The sequence below is a fragment of the Rhododendron vialii genome, chromosome 7a (genome assembly GCF_030253575.1).
Source record: "Rhododendron vialii isolate Sample 1 chromosome 7a, ASM3025357v1".
Classification (NCBI taxonomy): Eukaryota; Viridiplantae; Streptophyta; class Magnoliopsida; order Ericales; family Ericaceae; genus Rhododendron; species Rhododendron vialii.
The window spans coordinates 41969216-41996579 of NC_080563.1; the positions used below are offsets into that span (position 1 = coordinate 41969216).

Sequence of the window (27364 nt, forward strand, 5' to 3'; positions counted from 1 at the left end):
TTTCCCAATCTCTCTAGTATATCTAAACACTTGCACCAGAGTTACTAGGTCAGAAACTACATTGCCATTGATTCTCTTAACTTTTTATTCAGTATAACCATTTGAGGGTTTGGGGTGCAGTTACAACTGCTACAAGAATGGCGAACTTGACAATTGCACGTATCGGTTTTTGATGACAATCAAGGGGTGATGATTGGGTGTAATGTAGCTTGCCCCGAGTGTCTGGTAAGTGGAAACAGTAAGAGAATTGCCATATCTATTCACATCCAAATTCAATCCTTCTATTTTCTTTTTCTGTTGTGTTGTGTTGGAAAGAGTGATGAAAACCGCAGAAATGGGGGGTCGAGAATTAGATCATGGGCTACGCATTTGTTTGAGCTAAGGAGTAGGCCAAGTCCAAGGGATGATTAATGCAAGCACATCACTGCTCATCATTGCTGCTCTTCAAGTTCTTGTGGATGCAAGGGGGACTAATATATTTGTTGAGGTAATTCAGCCCAACCACAACGTCCCAACCTTAACTCTCTGCTTCCACACTAGCACATCACTGCTCTTATCATCGCTCTTTGATTGTAGCAGCAGCCAGTCACTGCATGTGTGACCCATTCTTGGCATATTTGTAAACAAGGTAGATGTTGCCATCATGAACGCAGAACCCAGAAACCCTAATTATGTTGGAATGATTGATCTGTTTTAAGATGTTGATCTCATTGGAGACGTCTCCTTTCATGACCTGAATAGCGGCCTCATCTCCCTTGAAGGAACCTGGTATACAGGAGAGCCCTTTATTCTGTTGGCTGCCCTGAATAACTCCGTGGCTTTCTGCCATTTTTCGAACTTATACACAGTGAGGGATACGATTGCGTACCGAACCCCTTCCAATGAGACTGACCACGATTTGCTATTGGTTGTGACCATGCCCTTGTAATTGGCTGATTCCGCGGTGTTCTTTAGAACCGGAACTGATTCTCCATGTGGATGGCAGCAACAAAAGAAGCAAAATAGAAATCCGGTTAAGGCAACAAGGAGGAGCTAGGACAGCACCTCCAACCCCACCGCTGATGGAAACACACTTTTGGGAGGAACTGCCTTGCTTCCCAACTGGGATGGCCGTTAACTCAGGGATGGACGGAAACAGTGGAGAGACAGTCGTGACGATGATCTTGCATGGTGGGTTCAGTTTTAAGGTGGACGAGGATATATAGGGGAGAAGGGGAAAATGATGCTAGCTGTTTGTGGGCAGCGTGCCTTGAAAAAGAAGGGCGGATCGATGAGTGCGCTTTCTTTTGACAGATGAACGCTCAATTCAGAGTCGCCACTTGGGTTTGAAGGTCCGACACCCAAGGAACCGAACTCGAAACCCTCGCTGTGCTGTTTGATTTTTGAAAAAGGTGAAGGCACCAGTCCGTCATAACCATATCTGGGTTCGGGAACCAGGTTATGAGAGGGAAAGGGTTTTAAGGCACCCCTTTCGCCCAATCTGGAGATCGGTTTCTACTTAGGCATTTATGAAAACATTTGCGATTCTGTTTGATTAATCAATTCTTTAGCCAATTAGGGGCGGGGGAGCAGTTTAATGGGATTAAAGCTGTAACATGTTTGCAGTATGTGATAGATAGCATGGATGAGCAGTTAGTATATGATGAGAACAAACTGCTGTGGGAGTTTAAACAAACTGGAAGCCCTTGTTTTGGAATAACGTGCGCAGGAAGAAATCAGCATGCACTGAACAAGTCACTGCATGCTGTTCACTCCTGCGCGCGCGACTCCAAGACGCGCGCGGGCCAGTGAGCTCAAACCCACAGCTCTTATTCTCAAACCCTCTGGGCTCTGGAAGGACCAGTGCACACCCAGGACAAATCACGCAGTTATAAGCAGCATAATATACAGTTTACAGGCTGTAAAGCCCTACAAATTAACAAAACACCTCATAAACAGTGTAGGAACAAAATAAGTTATTCGTACAAGGCCACTCACTGGTCAAAGGCACTCTGGCGCGCGATGGTGCCACTCTGTCACGCGAGGGTGCCCCCTGGCGCGCGATGGTCTGAGCCTTTTAACCAGTGTGTGGTTTATACATTTCTGGATTCTGGTACATATTCAGAAAGGTCCCAGGGGTACTCCAAGACAGCAGAAATGCAAATTAACTACAAAGCCAACAGTTTTTACTAAGGAAAGCAGTAAACTAGTTTTTTACATGCTTGCAGAGTGATCTATACGTAAATAAATACACAAAACAGTAGGACACGAATCCCCATGCGGTTCATCGCGCGCAACCACGGAGTGTCGTGCGCGAGAGTGGGACCATCGCGCGCTGGTTTGTACCATGACGGTTTTTGAAACCTTGCTAGCTTTAGGACCAGGACTGGTATTGATTACCAACCTTGGCCTTACCAGCCCCCCTCAGGGATCAGAACAGAAACTAATAGGTATGCTATACCTTTGGTTGAGTTTGAAAGAGATTGAGCTTTGAGATTTGAAGCTTGTTTGAGGTGTTTGAGTGATTGAGGTGGAAGAACAAACTATGTTCTTAGATGCTTGTTGCTTGGCTATGTAACCAAAAGTGTATGGATTTCCTAACCTTTCAAATTTTGTAACCCTTTAAAAGATGAACAAATGGAGGTATTTATAGGGAGAGAAGAGGGTGAATCTGATTGGTGCAAGGAGAGGAGCTCAGCCAGTCCACGAGGCTGGCTGAAGTTTGCTTGGTGGCTAAGCTTCCCAGCTGATAAAGGTGATGGGGACATCTTGGACCATCGCGTGATGGAGTCAGTCTAGCGTGCGATGGTGCGCCCTGGCGCACGATGGTCAACGGTCAAGCTTTGACTGTTGACCACCACCTGGCAGTTTGACCATCGCGCGCTGGTTTGAGACCGTCGCGCGATGCTGCGCCCTGGCGGGCGTGTACCACATACTCATGCGTTGGTCAACGATCAAGCTTTGACCATTGACCAACACTTGTCAAGTTGATCTACGCGCATGGGCTCTCAACCAACGCGTGCCAATAGGGTTTTTTGGCTATTTTGAAGTGGCTTAGGCTAGGTTAGGTTCAAGAGCTTTGCAAACACTCAAAACTCAAACACGCTATCATTCCCGGGATGTTCTTGATCCATTTCATCATTGGGGAATCAAATACCGTAAGTAAACTAATCTGGAAGCCCAGATTGGGGTGTTTACACTGTTGGGAGAAAGTTGGTTTGCATCGTGAATGCTCCGACTGTTAGACAGCTGAATGTTTGGGTGATGGAACCAATGGTGTCCCACCAAGTGGCAAGGTAAGTGAGGAGGTAGCTGACACCGGCAGTGGTTTGGTTGGAACTGGGGCAAGCGCATCGCAGAGAGAGAGAGAGAGAGAGTTTCGTCCCCACAAGCAGGCTTCGGTAATAGTTTTGATGTACTCGAAAGAAGTTTTCACACTCTCGTTCCTGTTTTTACCCACATTCATGCACACAATTTGGAGCTCGATCCGGTGGACGAGTGAGTAGCAAACCAACAAAAAAACCAACATTGATTTGAGGGTCCTTCCTCTCAAGGCTCGAGGTGATGTCGGTGGATGATGTGAACGCAAATTAAACCCACTGATCACTTGATGATACTCCTAAAACTAAAAGTCTCCCTGCGAAGCTAATCTTAATTAAAGTCCTAATCAATTTGGAAGTAGGATGTTGCATGGGCCCGCAGAATCATCGCTCAACTTCAATGCGTCTTGTTGGTTGACTAATTGACTCGTCATACTTGCCACACTAAATTCTCTCCACCCTAATTGTAGTTAAAAATAATCTTGACCTAAATAGACCAAATTTAATGGGGTTTTCAACATGGTAGCTGGTTTTTGTGATGTTCTTTTTGCTGCTTATGAGTTGCTTAAACTATGTTAGGTCCAGAGTAGTTTGAGTTTCTATCTAATTTTATTTAATCTAAACTACATTTTTCCCTCTCTAAAAAATATATTCTTTATTCGTTTGTTATATTGCTTGTCAAATTTGTCAAAAATTACCAATATGTAGTGAAGCTATTCAACATGGTCATATGTTTTATGGATAGTCTGCCATGGGAAGCTTTCTACCAAAGATTGGTTTCTTGGGGTGCATCATCTATGATAACACTAGTTGTGTGCTTTGCTCTGCTGTGGTGAATCTCGTCAGAATCTTTTCTTTGAGTTGCACTTCTCTTGCTCAGTTTTGAGGCACTTTATGAAGAAGTGTGGGTATAATATGATTGGGGAAATCTAGTTTAAATATTGTCCTCGGACTTGTGTGTTCACAGGCATTGTCTATCATCTTTGGAGGGAGAGAAATAACAAGGTCTTCAAGCAAAAGAGAGAGAGAGGGTCATTGGAGGCTATCATCTTGGCCATTGAAGAGAGCATTAGAGCTGGCCTCGGGGGATGGTTTTTCTTTAAAAGTTACTATCTGTACTGCAGAAAACACTAGGCTTTGTGCTGTTTGGAATCTGCCCAGTAAATATGTCTTGTTCACTAGTTTGGAGTAGTGATGTTTTAGGTCTTTTCCTTTCATTGTATTCTTTGTATAGGCTCTCAAGGATCTTCCCTGGGCCCTTTTTTTCAAGTGGGGTTCTTTAGCTAAAAAAGAAGCTATTAAACTCAAACTGTTTTGGGGGGCAAATAAGTCTAAATTTGCACATTACGAGATCAACTTCAGAAGAATTGGAGTATTCTCTTTAGGAAAAGTAAACAACTCACCTGCCAAGAAAACAATTCTAATAAATTATTCACACGCAAACCCAAACCGCATGTGCATTTCGCTAACTCACTTAAAAAGTGGATAAATATTAAGTACCTACTTTATGTCAAATCCATAGTGGATTACATTTTAATTATGAAAGTCATTCACTTTGTAGGGAGTTTATTTTCCGACAGTAATTTTTTTTTTTTTTTTGAAACCAGACAATTCATTCAAGTCCGAAGGCGAAAATTACATCGCAAAACTCAAGAGTACATCAAACTACCTAATCCGGGACCCTAGGACACCATGCAAAAGCAAATCAACACTAGGTGTCGATATGAGAATTCCGTCCGAGACAAGGCAGAGAGATCTCAAACGAAATCCCAACACAAACCATTACACAATAAGGTATAGATGTAATCGAAACAACAAACATAATACAACCGTAAAGGAAGAAATCTGATACCATGGATAGACCACAACGGCCGCCGACCGGATTGGAACAGAGACCCATTCCAAGCAGAGGAGAAACTCTGAGGAGACTCCATGACAAGCCTCCGCTGTCACACGAAACTCGAGGCAATGTTGAAAAACACTCCGAGAGGCCCAAATGACCATGACGACCAGAGACCAAATCCTCCTTCACACCCGATCTGCCGTTGACGATCTAGAACGAATAGAAACGCGGGTGAAACAGCCAAACCGGAGCTGCTACTAAAGACCCCAACACAAGCACCACTGTTGCCGCTGCCGGAAAACCCCCACAACACCACCGTACCGTCGCCGACCACAGCAACCCTCAATTTCTACCCCCACCAAAACCCTAACTAACTTATTCCGCCCACCACCCAACCGCCGGACCTGGGGGAAACCCAGACCAGCACAGGCCGAATCTAGGAGGACCTAGATCGGAAGACACCCGGTAAACGAAAAAACCAAGAGGGAAAAAAAAAATCCATCCCAACCGCACACCTTATTACCACATCGTCGACCTTGAGTAGAACAGTGGAACCGCCATGCGGGACATCAGACTGTGGGACACCACCAGTTGCCAGACAAAAGCCGCCGCAAGGGGGAACCACGTCAGACCAAGCAACTAATGTACCCAAACTGGGAGCTCAAGAAGCCAAAACGGTGGGAGACTACGAGGCAAGGAGGGAGAGGGGGAACGAGGGTTGGAAGGCTAGGGTTTTCTGGTACTAGAGAGAGAGATTTTTCTCTATTTTCAGACAGTACTTTAAAAAATCAGTTTTAATACCATAAGATATTTTATCGGAACACAATTGCCTTGATTTCGACCAAGAATTGAATACTTGGATCAAGCACTAACCAATGATTTTTTGCACTTGAAAACTAAAAGAAACAAGCCATACAAGACGAACAGATTTGGTCATTGAACCGAGCGAGGCTTGGAATGGGCTACATAGTGGGTGATCTTAAACATTGCTCTCTCAAAAGAACCCAACTCCTGCAGAAGATCTCACTAGGATGCAACGACCAGGGATTTAAAAACAGTTAACAAACGAGGATTCACAACCAGGGAATGGAATGTTATTTACAATCCTAGAATGCAATCAGCTCGACTTCTAAGTAGAGTACAGAAAACAGAGATTTATACTTACTAGCTCATATTAAGACGGAGTGACACTGATTCAAGCCAACATTTCCAATGAAACAAAATCTACATTCCAAACTAGTAGGTGAATTATTCAACAATGATTAACCCATGCACATTCAATTTGTCTAATAAACATAAATAACTTGGTCAATCGAGCTTGCATTTGAGAATGTATTTGATGCAGACTGATGCAACCGCAGAGATGAGACCTATCAGGGCAAGAAGCAACACTGCCACATCGAATTGAAAAACGGCATAATCAGGAACAATCAGGCATAAAAATGTTCTGGGTTCATAAAGAAGATGATGCAAGGTCTTGCGGATGATAATAATCATGTTCATCCAGCGTGAAAACATCATGTTGAGCTTACAAGAAACACATAACGCATGATAGAGAAAGAAAACATGTAAAATAAAGCAAGAGTAATATCAGCAAGAGTAAACCTTGCTTTGTTGAAATAATGGCAGAACCATTCTCCACCTGAACCATGGTGCAAAAAAGGAAAGAAAATGATGACCTAAAGCAAGTTTACTCGTCTCAAAAGAAGTTAATGGATTAATTTAAGAAATCTCTTTAGAGAAACCAACAACAAAACAAGCCATTTTGAATACAGAGTACGTAATCCCTTCATAGCCATGATCTAGGTTCGGGGTGAGTATTAGTACACTATTTTTGGTACGTTACCAGGTACTTGTGTAATTATAATTATCTCGGTATATTGATAGGAATACACCTAAAGTGTAGTGGCTGCAGGGGCGATTCTATTTGTAGTTTGTTTTTTCACGGCACCGACCCCAATTGATTGGGAGTTGGGACACAAGGCTTGGTTTGATTTGCTTCGCTTTTCCACGGCAACCAAGACCTTCTAGAACAATTATTGGATTGGGAAGAAAAAGGGGAAAAAGTAATGTCTATCAATATGTGTAAGATGTGAAGGGGCTGCAGGGGTGACGCTCCTCATGGAGTTGTGGGGTCGCCTAATCCCATGGAAATATTTGTTCTTTCTATAACTATTGAATAAGTTTTTGGTTGGCCAAGTTGGTGAGAAAAAAGCAAAGACCCAAGCCATTTGCAAAGCCCTAGATAATTACCCCCACTAAGCAAACTCCATCCCTTGGTCTGTTTAGCTCTGATAGATTTACTCTATCGTCAATTGCAAATCTTTATTGTTTACTCTATGCTTCATCATGCTAAACTACTGTTGTACATTCCATTGAATAAAGCCACTATTTGCGCAACTTGATACTGTAGTGGGCCGAATATTACGGTTTGGATGTCGACACCACGCTCATGTGATGTCATCCGAAGCGGTTATGCAACGAAGTAATCATGAGCACACATGGGGTGACAGCACACGCACAAGGCCGTTAAGCACTTTATCTGCGATGTCAGAGGTGACGTCAGCAAAAGCGTGCCTGGCACATGCCCGAACTTGGAAAGCAAACAAGGACACTCTATATAAAGGAAGTAAGGCAACCCTAAGAGGTACATAGTCTTCTCCACTCATCAAACCCTAGTACTTTCCTCTCCTTGCTCTGCACTTTCTTATCCTCTCGCCGGAGGACCATTATGGAGTCCCTCCGGCTTGATCTTTAGTCGTGCTTCCTTGTGCAAGCTTGGTGAAGGTTTTAGGTGTGATTCTAGCTGAACCAGAGGCTCGAGAGGTTACCTAACCCAGATTAGCGAACCCCACAGATACATTGTCTAATACAATTGTAATAACTCATGTATTTGCATAGTTTTTGGAAAAGTAATAGCATTAGGACATAATATTTTTCTTTTTCTTATTAGGTGATCTATGATGTTTTATAAATATTCACCATTGTAAAACTTATATTTTTATGCAATAATCAAAGTTTAAGATCATGAGTCCGTGACTGACGCCATCTATGAAAACTCTTCTAGCTGACACGGAGGGCTGAGTAAAACACAACTAATCTTTCTTCTCCGTATTTCTTGTTTTTCCCTCTTCATCATACGCTTCTTCCATACCCTAAACATAGAATTTTACTTTTTAACTTATCAATATGTAATACGTACATAAGATGTGTGCGTGTGTTACAGGGAAGAGAAATGAACAGAGTCTACATGATATGGCAAAAATGCCATAACTAATCTAAGACAAGCTATCAGTTTTTCTCAGTTCGGGTGACCATCAAGGCAACAATCAGAGCTTCACTGAGGAAAAAATGTCAGAAAGTCAACATTTCAAACAAAGTCTAACTACAGTCATCTAAAACATGCTGCAAATACAAGTATACGTACCAGAAAAAGCACAAAAAAAGAGAACAAGCAAACGATATCTGACAATCCAGGGTAGATTAACTTCAAGAGAGCAGTATTTCCAATCTTCTCCCCTCCCATAGACGTTTGAGTTGGAACTTTTGGATTGCAGATCTAGTAGTGTCCTATTCACGCTCATAACCGTCAATCCATTTGCATCCTTGACTTCAAATTTCAAACTCACTGGAGTAGCATCCCAATTTATCTCTATTGCTCCAAAATTTGGTTGCCCTGAAACAATCATGCGTTGTATAAGGTGAAAATTTTGACTGCCCAAGTTTAAACTAAATTATGGGAAAAGCATACCATATGTGCATGACCTGTATCTGCAGCTTTTGTCTTTGACTCTCATAGTGCTTGGTGTCAACCACGCCAGGAACCTTAGCAGCAAATGTAGAGGTGGTGGGATTGCCTTCTCAACAGCTTGGGTAAGACCACTTGAGGTTATGTCATACAAGGGATATCCAGTAACACAGTCGCATCGGGTGATTTCTCCAAAATGAACATCTCCACTTATGAAGAATACCCCATCCCTCTGTGCAAAAATAACAAAATTGCATGAAAAAGATAAAAATGACTAAGCTATTCAGATGCATATCATAGCAGATGGAGGGTATCTTATTTGTGGAGCAGAACAAACAAAAAATAAAGAACATAGACAACTAATCTACTCTAAAGTTCCAGTGCTTGGGTCAAGAAATGTGAGGCAATTATATCATGACTAAAAGTAGTCTTTCTGGCAATCACCTTGCTATTGGCAATCAACTTAAAAAGGCGAGTTCTCTCCTTTGGGAAAAGTCCCCACGACTCCAAATAGAACAAAGGGCCAGTGGCAGCTGAGAGATTCGATATAACCTGAAAGAAGTGAGCCCATTATCTGAATAAATTGACCAGTAAACCTCCAAAATTTTCAAGCAATAAATGATGAGAGAAAATAGAAGGCTTATGAACATAAATCATGTAGAAAAAGACAAGGCAGATTTCATATTCTCACTTCAGTATTCTAGAATTGGATTTTGACTAGGAATGTTTTTTTAGCATGAGAAATATTACATTTCCTTATTTGAGTTGGTTTTGTTTTCCTACCTAGTTAGGATTCTTGGTCTACAAGAATCGGGATTGTATTTGGGGAAATTCATCATTCCTTACTTAATTAGATTCCTACTAGCATTAGGACTACTTTTTCATCATTATAGGGATGTAAGCATACGGAAAAATCAAGTTGTATCAGAGGAAAAATCAAGTGGTATCATTCAATCCATAAAAGTTTAGAGTTTACACTATTTCATGTGTTCAAGGTGTTCTTCGTTGTTGTTAGGACAAGTAAAGCATCCAACTTGGGTGCTCATGCAAAAAAATGAAAAATAAAAGGTATTATAGCAAGGATCAAGGAATTCTCGGCTATAAACCAAAAGCACAGATTCCTGCGAGGTAATTAGCTAGCTCAGTCCTCACAAACCAAAGAAAGGAAAATCAATACTTGTATGTGTAGCCTCATTCACTTTCTTATCCCGTCTTAAATCAAATGAAATATGCTCCAGCCTAGGCAGATTGTCCCACACCAGGTTCAACAAAACTTTCAACCTATTTTGGGTCTATTAAGGTAAAAAGAGGATTGAGAGTTAAAAAATGAGAGAGCTGAACCCTTGGTTTGGCTCCTTTACTACGTTTAATAACCCGACATAGAGCCGCATCCAAGGGCAGACTCACCATGGGGCACGTGGGGTCACGTGCCCCACTCGATTCCGTGAATTTTGTTCACTCCATCTTCTCTCTCGTTGGATTTAGGACTGCAAAGTGTAGTTCACATACATTTGGATGCCTTCTCAAAGATCAGAGCTGTTAATATTGTAGAGATCATCAAATAATTTGTCCACGCAAAAATTCAAGTTGATTGGAAACTTCTAACAGCTTGATAAGAACATTTTATTTTAGTTGATCTGAAACTTCTAACAGCTTGATAAGAACATTTCATGTTTGCAAAAAATGGTTGGACCTTTTTTCTTCTTCTTCTTCTTCTGAATAACAGTATTTCGATGAAATGGGTGAGAGGGTCTGATCAACATAGAATTTTTGCGTGGACATTCTATTCGACAAGCCTATCAGATGAACGGTTTGGATCTTTGAGGAGAGATTTGGGTGTGGACAAACTGCACCTGTAGAAGCCAAGTCCTTTTATTAAGTCAAGAAAAATAGTGTGTCCCAAGGAGAATTGAACAGAAATGAGCATTCAAAGCCGAGTCCTTTCCTAAGAGAATTCCTAGGTTTGCCACTGCCGGAATCTAAGAAGTAACGTCTATGTTTAATAACCCAACAAACAGCCGCAACTAATAAGTACCATCAGCATCCCCCCCCTCCCCATCAAGCTGGTGTATGTATCCAATGTACATACCTTGTGACAAATATACCTCACTTCAGAACCACAAAGAGGTTTGGCAAATAAATCTTCCAACTGATCCATGGACTTCACATGGCTTGTATGAATCCCACTCTATAAGAGATTGTACAACAATGCTGACCATGTGAGCCTCTACCACAACATCCATGACCACCATGAAAACTACTAGCATGACCACCATTACAATTTACAACCCCTCTACCAGACACCTTACTGATCACCTGTAATCCCAGGACTTTGTTGAGTGACTAGAGCAGAACGATCGAGAATAAGAGTACTATAACATTGTGAAACTATCTCGAGAAGTGGAATGCAATAGTCAACAACATATATCAGCAAGAAGGAAATGTTAGCCACGGTCTACAATCTAAAATCAAACTGACTCAAATTCTGGTCTCAATCCAATAAAGGATTTCAACAAAACTATATGTTCCCATTGTTGTTACATTTGACAAACATCATCAGTGATAGGTAGGGTTATAGAAGACACACATTACTTGAAACCCATACCAGTGTTTATGGTGGCGGACGCAGAATTTGTACTCAGCAGGGGCCCGAATTACTTTTAATTTTACATTAATAAAAAATGGTCTATTATATAAATATTGCTACTTAGTATTTCTTAGAAGAAGACGAGATTGGGTACATGATATGCACAATCGTATTTACTTCTATTATCACGACCAAAAAAAGGTCGATAACTTGAAATTTTAGAGGTCTTTTTTCACACATAAAAATTTTATCAACTTTTCTTTTTTCACTCAAGAGACTTGCAGGGGCTGATCATATAGAAAATTTTCAAATTAACCTGAAAATATAGTATAGTTAGTGGGATAATTGGGAGGTGCGTGGGGACCCGGGCCCCTGCTTGCACCCCCCTTGGTCCACCACCGAGTGTTTACATACACCATAGAATGAAACACCACAATACTTCACCACAAACACATAACCCTGCATAAAAGAAAGCTTTCAATAACTGAGACTAGTATGTCCTGAAATCCCATCAATCTGCAGTCAAAGAGAGAATTATTGGGGCAAGAAACAAAGGATTGTTGAATGAAAGACATCATCTAGGGATAAAGACCAGTCCATTGCTTTACTTCAAACATGGTTCAGATTAGTCTGGTTTGGGATCGAGTGGGGCTAGAACTAGTTTCATTAGGGTTGGGTCTGGAGTGATGAAGTGCTAGTGTTGGATTCTGATAGGCACGTAAATGTTCATATACGCACCCCCTAATTTATCCTTGCTAAGTCTATTATATATTATTACTCGGAGTTTTATGCTTTATTTTTGTGTTGTAGGTATTTGGAGGGTTTGATACAAAAAGTGCAAAGTTGGAATGTTAAATGGTGCTCGAAGATTGGGCTGTTTGAGTTTAATCTGAAGAGCAATATGAAGTCTAACAGTTTAGCACTGATTGGCCAATGAATGGATGTTCACCAAAAGTAAATAAAGAATTGGGCTTGGATTTATTCTATTACATGGTGGGCCCAGTGGTTAATAAGGAGTCGGCTGAGAGTAAAAAGATATAAAAATACAAAAAGGGTTTTGTTTCCGGAGGATTTTACGGAAGAAAAGAAAGGACAGGGGCTGCCATCAGTCAGTTGAAAAAAACGAGACACGACGAACAAGGTTGCTATCAAGATTTCTTTGGTTCCGAATATTGTTTAGTTTTTATCCCAAGCTTCTTTTCCTTCAAGTTTTGAAGCTTTGTTCAATTACTCGTACTCCGGTAACTCGTTTTAATTTTGGTTTTTTATAAAAGTTGTTTGTTGGTACTCAATTAGTTTATACCTCTTGTTTATTTTCCATCTCGAGTAATAGAAGCATGTTTCAAACTAGGGTTTCTTTCATTTTTTACTTGATAATGAGTGAGTAGTCGTTTAGGTATCGTCGCAGGGTGATTAGCACGCTGTGACCAGTTCGGGCACTGCTCCTATTTTCAAACAATAAAAAAAATGCAATTTTAGGTTAATAAAGAACATCCGTTAGACGAACCCGGGTATCGTCGGAGTCTGTGTGAACGGGAGAATGGGGGACCAAAACTTATTATCCGATGCGCATGGGTAAACGGCGACCATAAAGGTTCGCAACTTTTGGGGTATCTTTTTCTCTGTAAAGTCGAACGTTTTCAAGAACAACGAATGGTGCATATAAGTCCAAACTGGTTGCAAGCTATGAACCCTACAACCGTACCTTCTTTCTAATTATTTAAAAAAAGCCAAATAATTTCTTAAGTTTAGTTACACTCAACATCAAACGACAAGGGGTGACTACCTAAGAGCCATTCAAATTATAACAACCTGAGTTTTTAGTCAGCACACATCACCGTCTTTGTGGATTCGACTCCGACCTTACCGGATATTATGCTACGTCGGTCTTCACACTACGCTTGGGGCAACCCATTAATTTAGGATTAGGAAATCGTCAAGCATTTTTGGCGCCGTTGCCGGGGACAATAACGTGTGTTAACTTCTTGGAGAGTAAATCAAAGCTTGGCGCCGTTGCCGGGGACATTAACGTGTGTTAACTTCTTGGAGAGTAAATCAAAGCACCTACTCGCCAAATTCAGTCCTATAAGCAGCAAGAGGCGAGTCATTTTTAAGGTGCTGGGAGCAGTTCAAGGACTTGTTGTTGTCCTTGCCACACCATGGGTTTGCAAAGCACCAACCAGTGTCTTTTTTTTTATTTGGGCCTGAATATTGTGACGGCCCAATAAATTAAATACCTCTGCAAGGAAGAGGATTTTCTAGATAAGTCCTGGATGAAGCATGAGATTCTCTAGAAGAGTTAGCCGAGAAACACCGAAGTTGGGAACCTTCCGACCTCGGTGATAGGGCCATGGCCGCTCAAGGACCCAGTGGATCTGGTGTTTTTCCTTCGAGCGTGCGAGAGCACAATGTCCAGTCTCAGCTGGACAAGATGGCTAAGCAGTTAGAGGACTTGAAGCTTAAGCAAGTCCAGCAAGTGAATGAAATGAGAGTGGAGGAGGTGTGCGCTTTGTGTGAGTGTCCGGGGCATTTAGTCACTGCTTGCCCCGCGTTCCCATTGTTAAGGATGCATACCATAGCAATCAGGCTGAGGTGAACGCGATTAACCAGTGTTGGGACCCGTACTCTAATACCCATAATCCAGGGTGGGCCCAAAACCCACTTCTGGGTTGGAGGGATCAAAAAGCTCCGGTGCAACCCCAGGCACCACCTCAGCAGCAATTTCAGCAGTTCCGGCCTCCTCAATGCCAAATGACTCAATTCCGTTACCCACCTCAGAATCAGTAGGGGTTCGGTCGGTCCTCTTTTGGACCACCCTCAGGCATTAACCATCCCCTGCGGGATAAGCAGACTGATGAGATGATGAAGGCTCTCATGCAGTCTCAAAAAAGCTTCACTGAGCAGACCAAACAGGCAATTGGTGACATTAGGACCCAATTAACCCAATTGACAGCGGCAGTTGGACAAGTCCAAGAAGGGAAGGTTTCCTTCTCAACCTCAAGTCAATGCCACCGGTACTCATTTTGTGGGCGATCCTTTTGACCCGAGTAATTTGAATCCCAGCTTGGAAGAGACTAAGGCAATCACCACTCTCAGAAGTAGGAAGGTGATCGACAAGGATATTCCTCTAAAGCAAAAATCGGTTCCACCCCCAGTGCCGGTAGCTGCACCAACAATCATCCCGGACTTGGGAAGTGTTCCTGAGGAAGAGAAAGAGTTGGAATCTCCTGAAGTGGTGGTGTTTGCTCCTACAATCCCCACAACTCCGTCGCCACCCGTTACTCCATATCCTAATCGCTTGGCAATGTGAACTTTCAAATACTTGAGTTATTCAAGAAAGTTCAATTTCCTACCTCCTTGATGGAAGCCATTGACGCCATTCTTCAGTTTGCAAAGGTTTTGAAGGATCTATGTACTTCAAAGCAGAGAACTAAGAGTCAGGACAAAGTGCTTCTGACGGAGCAAGTGAGCTCTATTTTCCAGGCCGAGATCCCCACCAAGTGCAAAGACCTTGGTTGTCCCACCATCCCTATTGCTATCGAGAGCCAAAAGTTCGATAAGGCTTTGCTGGATTTAGGAGTAAGTGTTAACTTGCTCCTGTATTCGGTGTACGTGAAACTGGGCCTAGGCGATCTAAGAGCCACATCGGTCACGCTATAGTTGGCTGACCGGAGTATAAAGGTTCCAAAGGGGGTGGTGGAGGATGTTTTGATTCAAGTGGGCGAGTTCCTTTTTCCAGTCGACTTCATTGTCCTGGATACATGCCCAATACCGGAGGTCTTTGATAAGACTCCTATCATCCTTGGCTGTCCTTTTCTAGCCATCTCCAGTGCTGTCATGAACTGAACTGCAAAACTGGACAAATCCAATTGTCGTTTGGGGACTTGAAAATGGAGGTGAATGTTTTTAATGTGGACAGCCAAGTCGAGGATGATGAGGAGGTATATGAGGTGAGTTTGTTCGACACCTTGGTGCAAGAGCATGTCGATAGTATTCTGTATAAGGATCCTCTGGAGATAGCCTTAACTGCTGAAGAGACGTCATTCTTAGATTCTCCAAAGGTGGGGAGTTTGATGGAGATGCTTGCAGTAGAGGATGTGTGTGGCGCCGCTTGGAACCCAGTTCTTGAGCCGCTGGGCACCCCACTCCCTAAAGCTCTCCCGTCATTGGTCCAGCCGCCTAAACCAGAGTTAAAGCCTCTGTCGGACACTCTTTAAGTATGCATTCCTTAAAGGCGATGATACTTTTCCTGTGGTGATCTCTTTATCCCTCGAGGCGGATCAAGAGGCCAAGTTACTTGCCTTATTGAGAGAGCACGTAGGCGCAATAGGCTGGACGATAGCGGATTTGCAAGGTATTAGTTCTATGGTGTGTACACAACGCATTTTTCTTGAGCAGGACCTGAAGCCTTCTAGGCAACCTCAGCGGCGTTTGAACCCCAATATGAAGGAGGTGGTTCTTGCTGAGGTGTAAAAGCTCCTCGATGCGAGTATCATCTACCCGATAGCCCATAGTGAGTGGGTAAGCCCGGTGCATGTAGTGCCTAAAAAGGCAGGGGTGACAGTCGTGAGGAACGGTGAGGGCGAGCTAGTGCCGACCCGTGTTCAAACCGGGTGACGAGTTTGCATAGATTAACTGCAGCTCAATGCGAGCACCCGGAAAGACCATTTCCCTCTCCCATTCATTGATCAGATTCTGGAGAGGGTGGCTGATCGGGCATTTAATTGCTTCCTGGATGGGTACTCTGGCTACAATCAAATAGAGGTAGCCATGGAGGATTAGGAGAAGACCACATCCACGTGTCTTTACGGTACGTTTGTCTACCGTCGCATGCCTTCTGGCTTGTGCAACGCTCCCAGAACCTTTTCAAGGTGCATGATGGGAATATTTAGCAACATGGTAGAGAAGATAGTGGAGGTGTTTATGGATGACTTTTCAGTTTTCGGGGATTCGTTTGACGAATGCCTCGAGAACTTAGGAAAGGTCTAGCAATAGTGCGAGGATAAGCAACTTGTGCTTAATTGGGAGAAGTGCCACTTCATGGTGACCCAAGGGATTGTTTTGGGACACATTGTCTCATCCAAGGGTATTGAGGTGGACAAGGCGAAGATTGATTTGATCGAAAATCTTCCACTCCAAAGTCTGTAAAAGACATTCAGTCTTTCCTCTGTCACGCCGGTTTCTATCGGCGTTTCATTAAGGATTTCAATGCTATCTCCCGGCCGTTGTGTCATTTGTTATCGAAAGACACGCCTTTTGTGTGGTCTGAGGCATGTGAGGAGGCATTAAGATGTTGAAGCGGAGTCTCACTACTCCGCCGATCGTTCAGCCTCCGGATTGGAGTTTGCCCTTCGAGTTGATGTGCGACACCTCTGAAAAGATATACAAAAACAAAAAGGGATTTGTTTCCGGAGGATTTTACGAAAGAAAAGAAAGGTCGGGGGCTGCCTTCAGTCAGTTGGAAAAAACGAGAAACAACGAACGAGGCTGCCATCAGGATTTCTTTGGTTCCGAATATTGTTTAGTTTTTATCCCAAGCTTCTTTTCCTTCAAGTTGTGAAGCTTTGTTCAATCACTCGCACTCTGGTAACTCGTTTTAATTTTTGTTTTTTATAAAAGTTGTTCGTTAGTACTCGATTAGTTTATACCCTTTGTTTATTTTCCATCTCGAGTAATAGAAGCATGTTTCAAACTAGGGTTTCTTTCATTTTTTACTTGATAATGAGTGAGTAGTTGTTTAGGTATCGTCGCGGGGTGATTAGCACGTTATGATCAGTTCGTACACTGCTTCTATTTTCAAACAATAAAAAAAAAGAGGCAATTTTAGATTAATAAAGAACATCCGTTAGACGAACCCAGGCATCGTCGGAGCCCGTGTGAACGGGGGAATGGGGGACCAAAACTTATTATCCGATGCGCATGGGTAAACGGCGACCATAAAGGTTCGCATCTTTCGGGGTATCTTTTTCTCTCTAAAGTCGAACGTTTTCAAGAACAACGAATGGAGTAGATAAGTTCGGACTGATTGCGAGCGCTATGAACCCTATGACCGTACCTTCTTTCTAATTATTTAAAAAAAACCAAACAATTTCTTAAGTTTAGTTAAACTCAACGTCAAACGACAAGGGGTGGCTACCTAAGAGCCATTCAAATTATAACCCGAGTTTTTAGTCAGCACACATCACAGTCTTTGTGGATTCGACTTCGGTCTTACCGGATATTGTGCTACGTAGGTCTCCGCCCTACGCTTGGGGCAACCCATTAATTTAGGACAAGGAAATCGTCAAGCAGATTGAGTGATGAAGTGCTAGTGTTGGACTGACTTAGTTCACAGACAAATCAGAACAATTAGAATTTGACATGGGTCAGTTATTGGCCAGTAATATGATGGTGTTGGGTTGGTTTCCGTCAGATCCACATGGGGACCATCAGTTGATACCCCATTTCGACCACCTATAGTACTTGGGCCTGCTCTTGCCTCATGACGAAAGCTATGGAATGTGAGACACGTGAAGAGTTTCTAAATTAGCCTCCATTGCTTGACCTTAACCACAGCCATAGAGCCAAAAAGTCCCTCAACCTTTCCTAGAAATCGTTTGACCTTGTGTGTCACTTTTACCAGCACAAAGTACACTTGAACTAACCACATAGTTTGGGAATAGACCTCTTATGGCACAAAAAGTGATATTTGGGGTACTTAGGCTTAAAACGAAGCAAAAAATAAGGAAAGTGGCCCCCCAAGTGATCTCTAAAAGCCCCAACAAGTTTTAAAACTGTTTTACACCATCCTTAAGTACTCTGGAAGCTCACTTCACGTATATAAAACTAAAATATAAGTATAATGAGCTTTTCAAAAGTGTCCATTTTTGACACACGGTAAAATAGTCAGAACCTAGATATTGAGGATAGGGACACTAAACCAGTGGGCTTGAAAATAGGATCTTTAAGCTTTAAATCGATGGATAGATCGCAACCTATGATGCACCGACACGGACACGGACACCGAAACCGACACCGGGACACGGGGATTCTAAAAAAATAGGGACACGGACACGGCGGGGGACACGCCACGTGTATATTTATTTATAAATAAATAATTATAGTTTGGCACCCAAAAATTTTAAAAAAAATTACAGTTTGACCCCCAATTTTTTGGAAAATTACAGTTTGGCCCCCAAATTTTTAAAAAAAATTGCAGTTTGGCCCCTGCCGTGTCCCCATCGGTGTCCCCAGCCGTGTCCCCGCGGTGTCCCCTTGAAAAATTCAAATTAAATTACGGGACACGCCACGTGGCGTGTCCCGTACGTGTACCCGCGGTGTCCCCGTGTCCGACACTGCGATACCTCGACCTCTAGAGGTGTCGGTGCTTCATAGATCGCAACAAATGGTTCCTATATAGGAAGGGCAAACTCTCAACAGTTGACATCAGAACAGACCTCGAGGAGCACAAGGTTGGACCACCCCCTTGAGCTCGAGAAAGCATTTTATAGGCCGGTCCAGCCTTTTGCTGTCGCTACATATTTTTTGCAATTTTTTCTTTCCCCCTCGTGTTACATGGGACATGAAACCTAGGTGGGTTACACTCTATGCAACATGGACTTCTCTAAAAGTATCAAGGATCAATCCATGCTGGTTACCTGAAACTGATGATCATATGGGTTCCGCGTCCAATATGTTTAGTTAGACAATCACATAGGAAGAATATCTTGTCATTCGAATTTACCATGAACAATTTTGCATGACATGCTTTAGATAACTTGTAAGGACGAACCTAGAAGATAAAAGAAACTTGAAAGTATGTGAATGATATTATCTCGTGTACATGACATGGAAATTTGATGAATTTGACACTTACACGCATACCCACTTGACCCCGAATCCCAGTAACATAGCCTCCCACTAGTATGGATCCTCAATTTCCATTAGTGGATGTGAGTGTAATGTATTGTGCATACCAATGCTCTGGATTATCAATGAAGGAAGCATGGTATTGTGCACATAAATTGAATTAGGTCTCTAGGCCTGCCCTCTCTGATGCCATTTGGCTTTGATTTGGTAGCATGGTTCCGCAACAAAACAGGTATAGGGGGGCCGCTATTTCAGTGGCATTCTGAGAGCAGTCACTTTGTACATATTGCCAAAGGTTAGGTCTGTCTCCAATCCTCCTCCACTCATACCCCCAATGATTGGGGACTACATGGATTTTGTTGCTGTGTAATGTCCATGGAAGACATGACTCAAATTTTTAGTATGTTTTCATGGTGTGAAAAAAGGAGAAGCATTATTCTTTTTAATTGAAGGTCGTACATTACATCATTATTATTATGTTTACATTTTTTAGAATAGAATATTTTTGTAACCATTAAGCATTACTCCGTATTTAGCAGTGACTCTGATGAACATCTTAATGGAGTACAAGCATTCAAACAAAAGACACACAAGAATAAAGGGATAGAGACTAAAACTCACAACTCATGCCAAAAAAAGATAGAAAGTCAACAGATTCCAAGACAAACTTGTTTAATAACTATTGTTGCTTGGATAAAAAACGCACAACCCAAATTTGTTTAATATCTCCTTAGTATGAGCCTTGTGGGCCTCTCCAATGATTGTCAATTGGTTTCGAGTTTGATGCCTTAACATTGCATGAAAGCGTGCAGTAAATTATGCAATTGAACCTCTCCGCCAACCCTATAACTACAACATTGTCAAGTGTTTGGCCTAAAGAGCTTGGCCACTCATGAGGGACGTTTTGAGAACATCATTAATAAAGTCACACATATCTCTAACAACATAAACTTTCTCATTAGCCAGCGCGGGCGGGTCCAATGAAGGGCCAGGGGGGTCTCCTTTAGCACTTAGATCCCTATGAACTTGTATAATCTTTCATTTATCCTCAAAAAAGTACAATAGTGCACTTGGTAGTTAGAAATTATCAAACAACCAACGATCATAGGCAAGGATAGATTCAAAAATCTAGTCGACTGGGGGCACTTTAATATTCATAATTGAAGGGGATTCACCCGAACAGAACAAACTAGCCCCAAACACGTGGATGGCACGTGAGCGATAGGAAAGTACCACGTGAGGGTTTACCATATATATCGAGCAAGCAGTTGATCCGTGTCACCATGAAAGGGTGCACGGCGACATTGCCGAACAGAGGTGCTCGAATACAGCTTAGTGCCGAACAGAGGTGAACCATAGCAAGGGGTGCCCTAAGTGATAAGGCGGCAGAGACATTCTAAAAAATTCCAAAATAGGCGCACTATGTGATTGGGCAGTATCCTGCGAACAAAGTATACAGATTGTATTACAAAGAGATAAGGTCCCAGTTTCCATAAGGAGAGGACTTCCATATGCGTTGGGTTTCCTAACGTGATTGGAAACCTAGGCCGGTTGGGATACTTGGAGAGCAAGTCACTACAAGCCTATAAATATGAGGTAAAATCTAGAGGAAAAGTATGCTGTCATACATTACTTACATAATACGAATTAGGGTTTTTGCTTCGTACGAGATACTTAGGCATCGGAGGGCCTTTGCCGACGAGAGGCAAAGGGGCGCTCAACATGCCTTGTCTTGCAAGTCTAGGGTTCCGGCGAGAAAACACATGTTGTTGGTCTTGCAAGGTGTTGTTCAAACCTTAGTTGCAAGGATCTCCTAAAGTGGTGCCGCTCCCACCTTGGGAGCCCGCTTTTGCGCTTCCAACTAAGGAGCTTGACGGGAGCTCGCTCCTTACAAAGATGGGAGCTTTTGTATGATCTTTGTATAGAAAAACTGGAATTTATCACTTGGCTTTATTAATTGGTCTTTGATGAACTCATATATCTAGCCCAAGTGATGATATCTTAAAAAGAAAATCATACTATATTGTAACACTAGCCCATTTCTTACACTTATGGAGGACTTGGCCCATATTTTTACTTCCTAAAATGATTGTACTTTTAAAGTGAATACTCTATGCTATATTATTTCCATAATATATGTACACGCTCCCGACCTCTGGGAGCTTCTGTATTCCCTCACTCCCACACTCCCGCCCCTGCTTCCGCTCCCGCACCCGCACCCGCGTCGTGCAACTAAGGTTCAAACACTACGTGGAATTTCTCCCCATACAATAGTCGTAAGAAAAAAAATTCCTAACTAACCACAATAAAATCCTATCACATTACGACATGCATTACTAATCACAAAATTTTATAATGTATATTTTTTAATAAATTTATCCAAAAATGGGCAGAAAATCTTAGAAAAAAAATTTAGTATATATTTTACATTGACATTGACAAGTTCTTAATAATGATCATTCTGGTCTTACTGTGACTTTCTTTTAAGAGATTTCTTCATGACATTTTAAAATAAAAAGAATCAAGAAAAAAAACTCCAAGTAGACACAGTTTATAAACCAATAATTATAATTGAACCATACAACAAAAGGTGAAGAACAAAATTAATTCTACATCTTTGTTAGATAATACACAAATTAATGTATATGCTAAATATAGAATTTTTATATTATTATGCTAAATATATAATAATTAATAAAACATTTTTTGGGTGTTCGAGTTGGGGGCACGTGACCCCACGTACCCCCAAGTGTAACCGTCCCACAGGGAATAAAGTAACCTCTAAATTAGTTTGCTTCATTGTTTTCTCTCTCAAAAATCACGTCTCATCTATTTATTTTTTCCTTATTTATAGGATAAAAATAAATGTTCTTGGTTTCTCACATGATTGTTCTACAGTAAAGCTTCGGTTTGCTCAATTTTCATGTTGCATAACAAATCATCTCCAAAACATATGAAACAGGACGAGTACAACATTGGACTTGATTGTGAAAACAAACACTCATCATGGTTAATAATTGCCCCCTCTGTACTGCATTTCTACCACTTTGAGTCAGTGGTCAACAAGTAAACAAATGCGCATCTTATAACTCATGGAAACGAACCTAATATCGTCATAACATCAGTGATACCTGTATAGAAGATCCGATTATAGTGATAGCTGATGCTGGACCATTCAACTCTTTCTCCAACCATGACCACTGCAAATTGCCCAACATAGCTCCATCACTAAACAAAGGGTCTCTGTGGTATCTGGTATCCAAGAGAATAACCTGATGAAGTTTGTTATCATTAGAACCAGGTATGTAGATCTCACCAATGTGCACAAAAGAGTTTCCTGATTGAGGACATGAAACAAAAAAGAGGTTTTCCAGGGGCAAACAAAAACAAAAAAACAAAAAATGTTAACGTAGCTAAAATTCAATTGAATTCAATACCTTCACTTGTCTACCCACAGGGCCAAATGTGTATGATGCATAAACACCAGCCTGATTGCGCCTGCAATTTTAGTCATAGAGAGAAATTCAGTAGCAGCACGCAGGGAAAGAAAAACATCCTTGATAACTCTGTTTGAGAATGGCTAGTGATATTAGAAGAAAATTAGTTTTCTTTCCACTTCAAATAAATACATACTAGATACTACCATAAATTGAATAAACAACATCCAATGCCCTTAGGCCTTAACCAGTTTGTTTGTAGAAATATCCCATAATAAACAGACAGAAAAAGTCCAAGTGTGACCGTGGGCTATCACGAGGTTCATCCAAGAAATCCAACAAAAGCCTTTGGCTAGTAATTTTGCCACGAAATTCTTTTCCCGCGTCATTTAACCCATAGTCATGGTCATCCCAGGTGCCAATTACCTATATTTTTCATACATCCTCTGTTAGCAGAAGATATATAAAATGGTGGATAGAATGTATGAGTGCTCCTAGCAATAAAGTCTTAAGTTACAGGAACCACCTTCACGTTCTGTCGAAGACGAGAGTAACCGTGATTGTTTTTAGCCTTATCATATCTAGCCTGCATTTCATGCTCAGAAGAAGGAACAAATCTTAGAACATTCTTCCATGGCCCAATTGTCCTTTCCTTACCAAATAACTTCATAGGGCGCTTAATGTCCCCATATATGTTGTCACCCAGCCAGATAAAAATTTGAGGATCGAAGTCAATTATTGCACTCCATATAGGCTGCAGAAAACCACTAATTTTCAATGAACTTGGAGAGTGATTTTGAAATCCATTAAATATACTATAAATTAACAGAACTTAATCACTCTTCCAAAAAAAGCTGCTATTCATATATACTAGTATCAGTAATAGAAGAATGGAAACCATACGTAGAGTGTGAAAACAGTTAGGCATATAAATTAAATAGTTAACCTTCTTAAGGATATTTTAAATAACAATCCTGTGTGACTTTCACTTGATTAAGTAGAAAGAGATAGAATGCTAATCACAATGATTAAAAAAGCTATTATAAAAAGATAAAGGACCAGGACTCATTGTGTCTGAAGTTATCACATGGTCCCAATGGAGAGAGATACGGTACAAAGATTTCCAACTCAATCAAAAGCCCTAGGAATAAGTTCTTTAAGCACTAAAGCAATCTTTTGAACAAATCTCTACAAGGACCGTCATTGGATGCAGGTACACAACCATTTCTGTAGACACCCAATTCTGGACTGTCCAGATTAGTTTACTTACGGTCTTTAATTCCCCAATGATGAATAAGGTCAAGAACATCCCGAGATCGTTGGAGTGTTTGAGCCTTGAACGTTCCAAATCTCATTCAAACCCTTTCGAGCTCCATTTCAAACCCTTCAAGCCAGAACCAAATGGCCTCAACAAAACCCTACTGGCTTAAGTTGGTGCTGTGCTAGCGTGCGCTGGTAAACTGCCACGTGTCAGTCATCGACCGTTGACCCAGTTTCCACTGGCGCACACAGGTACAAGACGGGCGTACGTCGGTCAAAGCCAGTCAAATCACCTTTATTCAACCACGTGCACGAGACTTTTGAGCCACCCCCAGTATGCTGAACAATCCGCTGATGATTGCCAACGTGCAGGGCTGCTCCCTCCTCTCTCCTACAACTTCTATCAACTTGTCTCATGCATTTAATGCATGGGAGACTCTCTCTCTCAAGGCTAACCAGCCCTTAACCCAGCTGGTTACACTTCCCCATCAGTCATTCCTTGCCTATATATACCCCATTGCATTTATATGCAAGGGGTTACACTCATAAAAGAGCTCTCAAGTCTTTCTTTCTCTCATTCCCTTAGTTCTTTGCTTCTTCTTTTCTTTCATCCATTGAAAGAGTAAGCAAGGATTGCCCTCTCATATACCATAGCACCCTTATAACTCAACATCCATCCATCAAACCTCAAGTTGAAAGCTCAAACATTCCATCAACCTCTAAACCAAAGGTATACCAACTTTCGTAACTTTCTGTTCTGACCTCTGAGGGGGGCTGGCAGGGTCAAGGCTAGTAATCACTATCAGTCTTGGCCCTAAAGCTAGCAAGGTTTCAAAGATCGTGCATAGCAATCAGTGGCGAACGCCAGTCGAGTTAAGCCGTACGTCAGTCATGGCTGTACGTGTAGTACTGGCGTGGGGATCACTGATGAGCTATTTTATGTTTTTCTTTCCATCTTATCACCTTACTGCATGCTAAAACCAGTTTACTGTTTTCTGTATCCAGAACTGTGTAGTTGTCTATTTGTTTCTTCTGCTTTGGAATGTCTCTGGGAGTCTTCTGGTAATGTTCCAGAGCTCAGAAGATGCAAAGCCAAGCACTGGACAAAAGATGTCACCGGCGTACGACCTTCTTTGATTGACGTACGGCAGTGAGATCAAGCCCAGTGGCTGACCCTTGGATGGTAGCTAGGCCCTGGCCTCTGTTTATTTTCCAACACTGTTTATGGGGTACTATGTTCATTTTTGTTTCTCTAAAGCCATTTCATCTGTCTGTAACTATATATTCTGCTCTATAAACTGCGTGGTTTGTCCTGGGTGTGCACTGGTTCTTTCCAGAGCTTAGAAGGTTGAAAACAAGAGCTTTGAGTTTAGGAATACCTGCGCACGCCAGTTCTAGTGTGGTGTACGCAGGTCATTTCTGCATCCAGTGATTCGGCCAGTGCATGCAGGTTTCTCCATGCGTACGACACTCCGGACCAGTGTGTTCCAGTCTACTTAAAACTCCCACAAGTGCTTGTTCTCAATCTATTCTCCTTGATCTATATTCTGTTCCAATAAATCATACATGTCATTTTATCACATAATGCAACTTGTTACAGTTTTAATCCTCCTTAACTGTTCCCCCGCCCTAACTGGCTAAAAAATGATTAATGAGAGAAAAATGCAAACGTTTTATAAAATGCCCGAGTAGAGACCGATCCGGATTGGGCGAGAGGGGTGCCATAAAACCCTTCCCCTCTTGTAACCTGGCTCCCCGAACCTCAGATATCGAAGGTAATGATGTCCAGTCTACAAAGCCTTTTTCAATCAAAACGTAGCAAGCACTTCAAGTTCGGTTCCTTGGGTGGCTTACCGCAAAACCCAAGTGGCGACTCTGAATCGAAGCGTTTCGGTGCACTTTCCGAAAAGGGCCGCACCCAAATTTTCATAAAATTTCAGGGGCGTGTGCCCACAATTTCATGTATGAGCTTCTATCTTGCAAGAATGAACACACAATTCCTATCATAGGAACAGGGGAGTGCTTTACTGCCAACCATTTAAACAGTCGAATCGCAATGTCCTGAACTGACTCAATATTACTATCAACTCCTTGTCAAATTTGAGGACCCCAACGGATATTTCTATAACTTTGAAATGTGGGTAAGAAAGAGGTCTATAGAAGATTACATTAGATGATTAGCAAAGGAATCGCCAAGCAACTGCAGCTTTTTAACCAGTCCGTGGTGCATGTTTAGTTATTTAAGGCAGCAAGACAAACTCTATATGCTAGTATCAGAGTTAAAAAATACAAATGAAACCTAAGTGATGAGAGGTGGATTAGAAACCTCTGGATCTAATTAATACAAATGAAAATAATAATTTGATAAAACCTGGGGATCGCTTTGGTTGGCGCAGGATCCGAAGGCAATTCGGTACACAGGTGGCTCTTGTTCGGAAGCGCAGCAAGCAAGAAGAAGCAGCACACTCATAGGTCTCACAACGCCCACCCCCAGCCACCGGGAAATCATCGCCAATTTGCTGTAGCTAATGATATCATTAATACGGTAAAATCCTTGTGTACGTCCTCCTTCCAATGGCTTTTCTTTGTTTCTCTCTCTCACCCAACAATTCGGAATATTCCGAAGTACGAAAAAATAATAAATACTAATTCTGTGGCGATATCACTCCTAGAATGTGTAAAAGTGATTTCCTCCTTATTAAGGGGCACAGGTTGAACTTGCTTTTTGTCGGAAAAAAAATGGAAAATGACGGCAAATGACATGTTTTGATAATTAATATCCGTCAAGGACGTTTTCAGCATTAACAATTGTTCTTGACATATTTTTAAAAAATATTAATTATCAAAACACGTCCTGGGCCGTCGTTTTCCCGAATAAAAAAGGGCAACGGGGTCACCAAGCCACCACATAGGGCCCATTGGATTTGGCCCAATCTTGGGGGTAGGTTGGAAAGTCTTCGACTTCTCAACCATGAGGTTGGTGGATTATTGCTGATACGGGGGTCCCTTTAACCATTTTTAAGCCCCTGCCATACTTTCGAGCTTTAAGTTTTTATTGCAAGAAAACCGTCATAATTGACCGAGCAGATTCGGAATGAGCCTTCCAATTTGGTCTGATGCTACAAGATTGGTTTGGTTATGATTCTAAAAAAATAAAAACCGGTAAATTTGGTTCAATTATTGATTCTCAATTGAAGAATCATTATTAGAACTAAACTGGTGTGTATATATACAGCGCTCTCTTAAGGAGGCCTTTAGAGTGGAAAAATGCGGCCGTCGAACGCTAGCCGTTGAATTGTGTTTTAAATAGTCCGGATCTGCAGACGCTTTCTCATCACAAAT

At 41.8% G+C, this 27364-nt stretch overlaps 2 protein-coding genes, 1 non-coding gene and 1 pseudogene across 3 annotated transcripts in view; 1 reads left to right on the forward strand and 3 right to left on the reverse strand.

The window, feature by feature from the left end:
- Positions 1 to 3511, reverse strand: part of LOC131333626 (AT-rich interactive domain-containing protein 6) — a 62800-nt gene extending 59289 nt beyond the window's left edge. Inside the window, exon 1 of the mRNA XM_058368249.1 lies at positions 3507 to 3511. The gene's annotated coding sequence lies outside the window, so the exon portion shown is untranslated. The remainder of the gene's footprint in view (positions 1 to 3506) is intronic.
- Positions 109 to 1228, reverse strand: LOC131333627 (protein LYK5-like; annotated as a pseudogene).
- Positions 3512 to 6296: 2785 nt separating the features above from the next.
- Positions 6297 to 26683, reverse strand: LOC131333366 (uncharacterized). Its single transcript, XM_058367852.1, has 9 exons — positions 26394 to 26683; positions 23289 to 23516; positions 23067 to 23188; positions 22763 to 22823; positions 22457 to 22597; positions 9335 to 9442; positions 8894 to 9122; positions 8570 to 8818; positions 6297 to 6533 (listed from the first exon to the last, which is right to left on the reverse strand). Exons 1-9 carry the CDS (start codon positions 26529 to 26531, stop codon positions 6451 to 6453), a joined length of 1359 nt encoding a protein of 452 aa, XP_058223835.1. The 5' UTR covers positions 26532 to 26683; the 3' UTR covers positions 6297 to 6450.
- On the forward strand, positions 19449 to 19556 carry LOC131334915 (small nucleolar RNA snoR100). Its single transcript, XR_009202319.1, has one exon. It is a non-coding gene; the product is annotated as a small nucleolar RNA snoR100 (small nucleolar RNA).
- Positions 26684 to 27364: the final 681 nt, after the last annotated feature.

What these genes read in the sequence shown, in the direction of transcription:
- LOC131333366 (XM_058367852.1), bottom strand. Translation starts at nt 26,531, where the DNA reads ATGATTTCCCGGTGGCTGGGGGTGGGCGTTGTGAGACCTATGAGTGTG. An exon ending in ATACAGGTCATGCACATATG is followed by an intron (nt 8,819 to 8,893) that starts GTATGCTTTTCC and finishes TGATTGTTTCAG; the next exon opens with GGCAACCAAATTTTGGAGCA. An exon ending in CTTTTTTTGTGCTTTTTCTG is followed by an intron (nt 6,534 to 8,569) that starts GTACGTATACTT and finishes TCGATGTGGCAG; the next exon opens with TGTTGCTTCTTGCCCTGATA.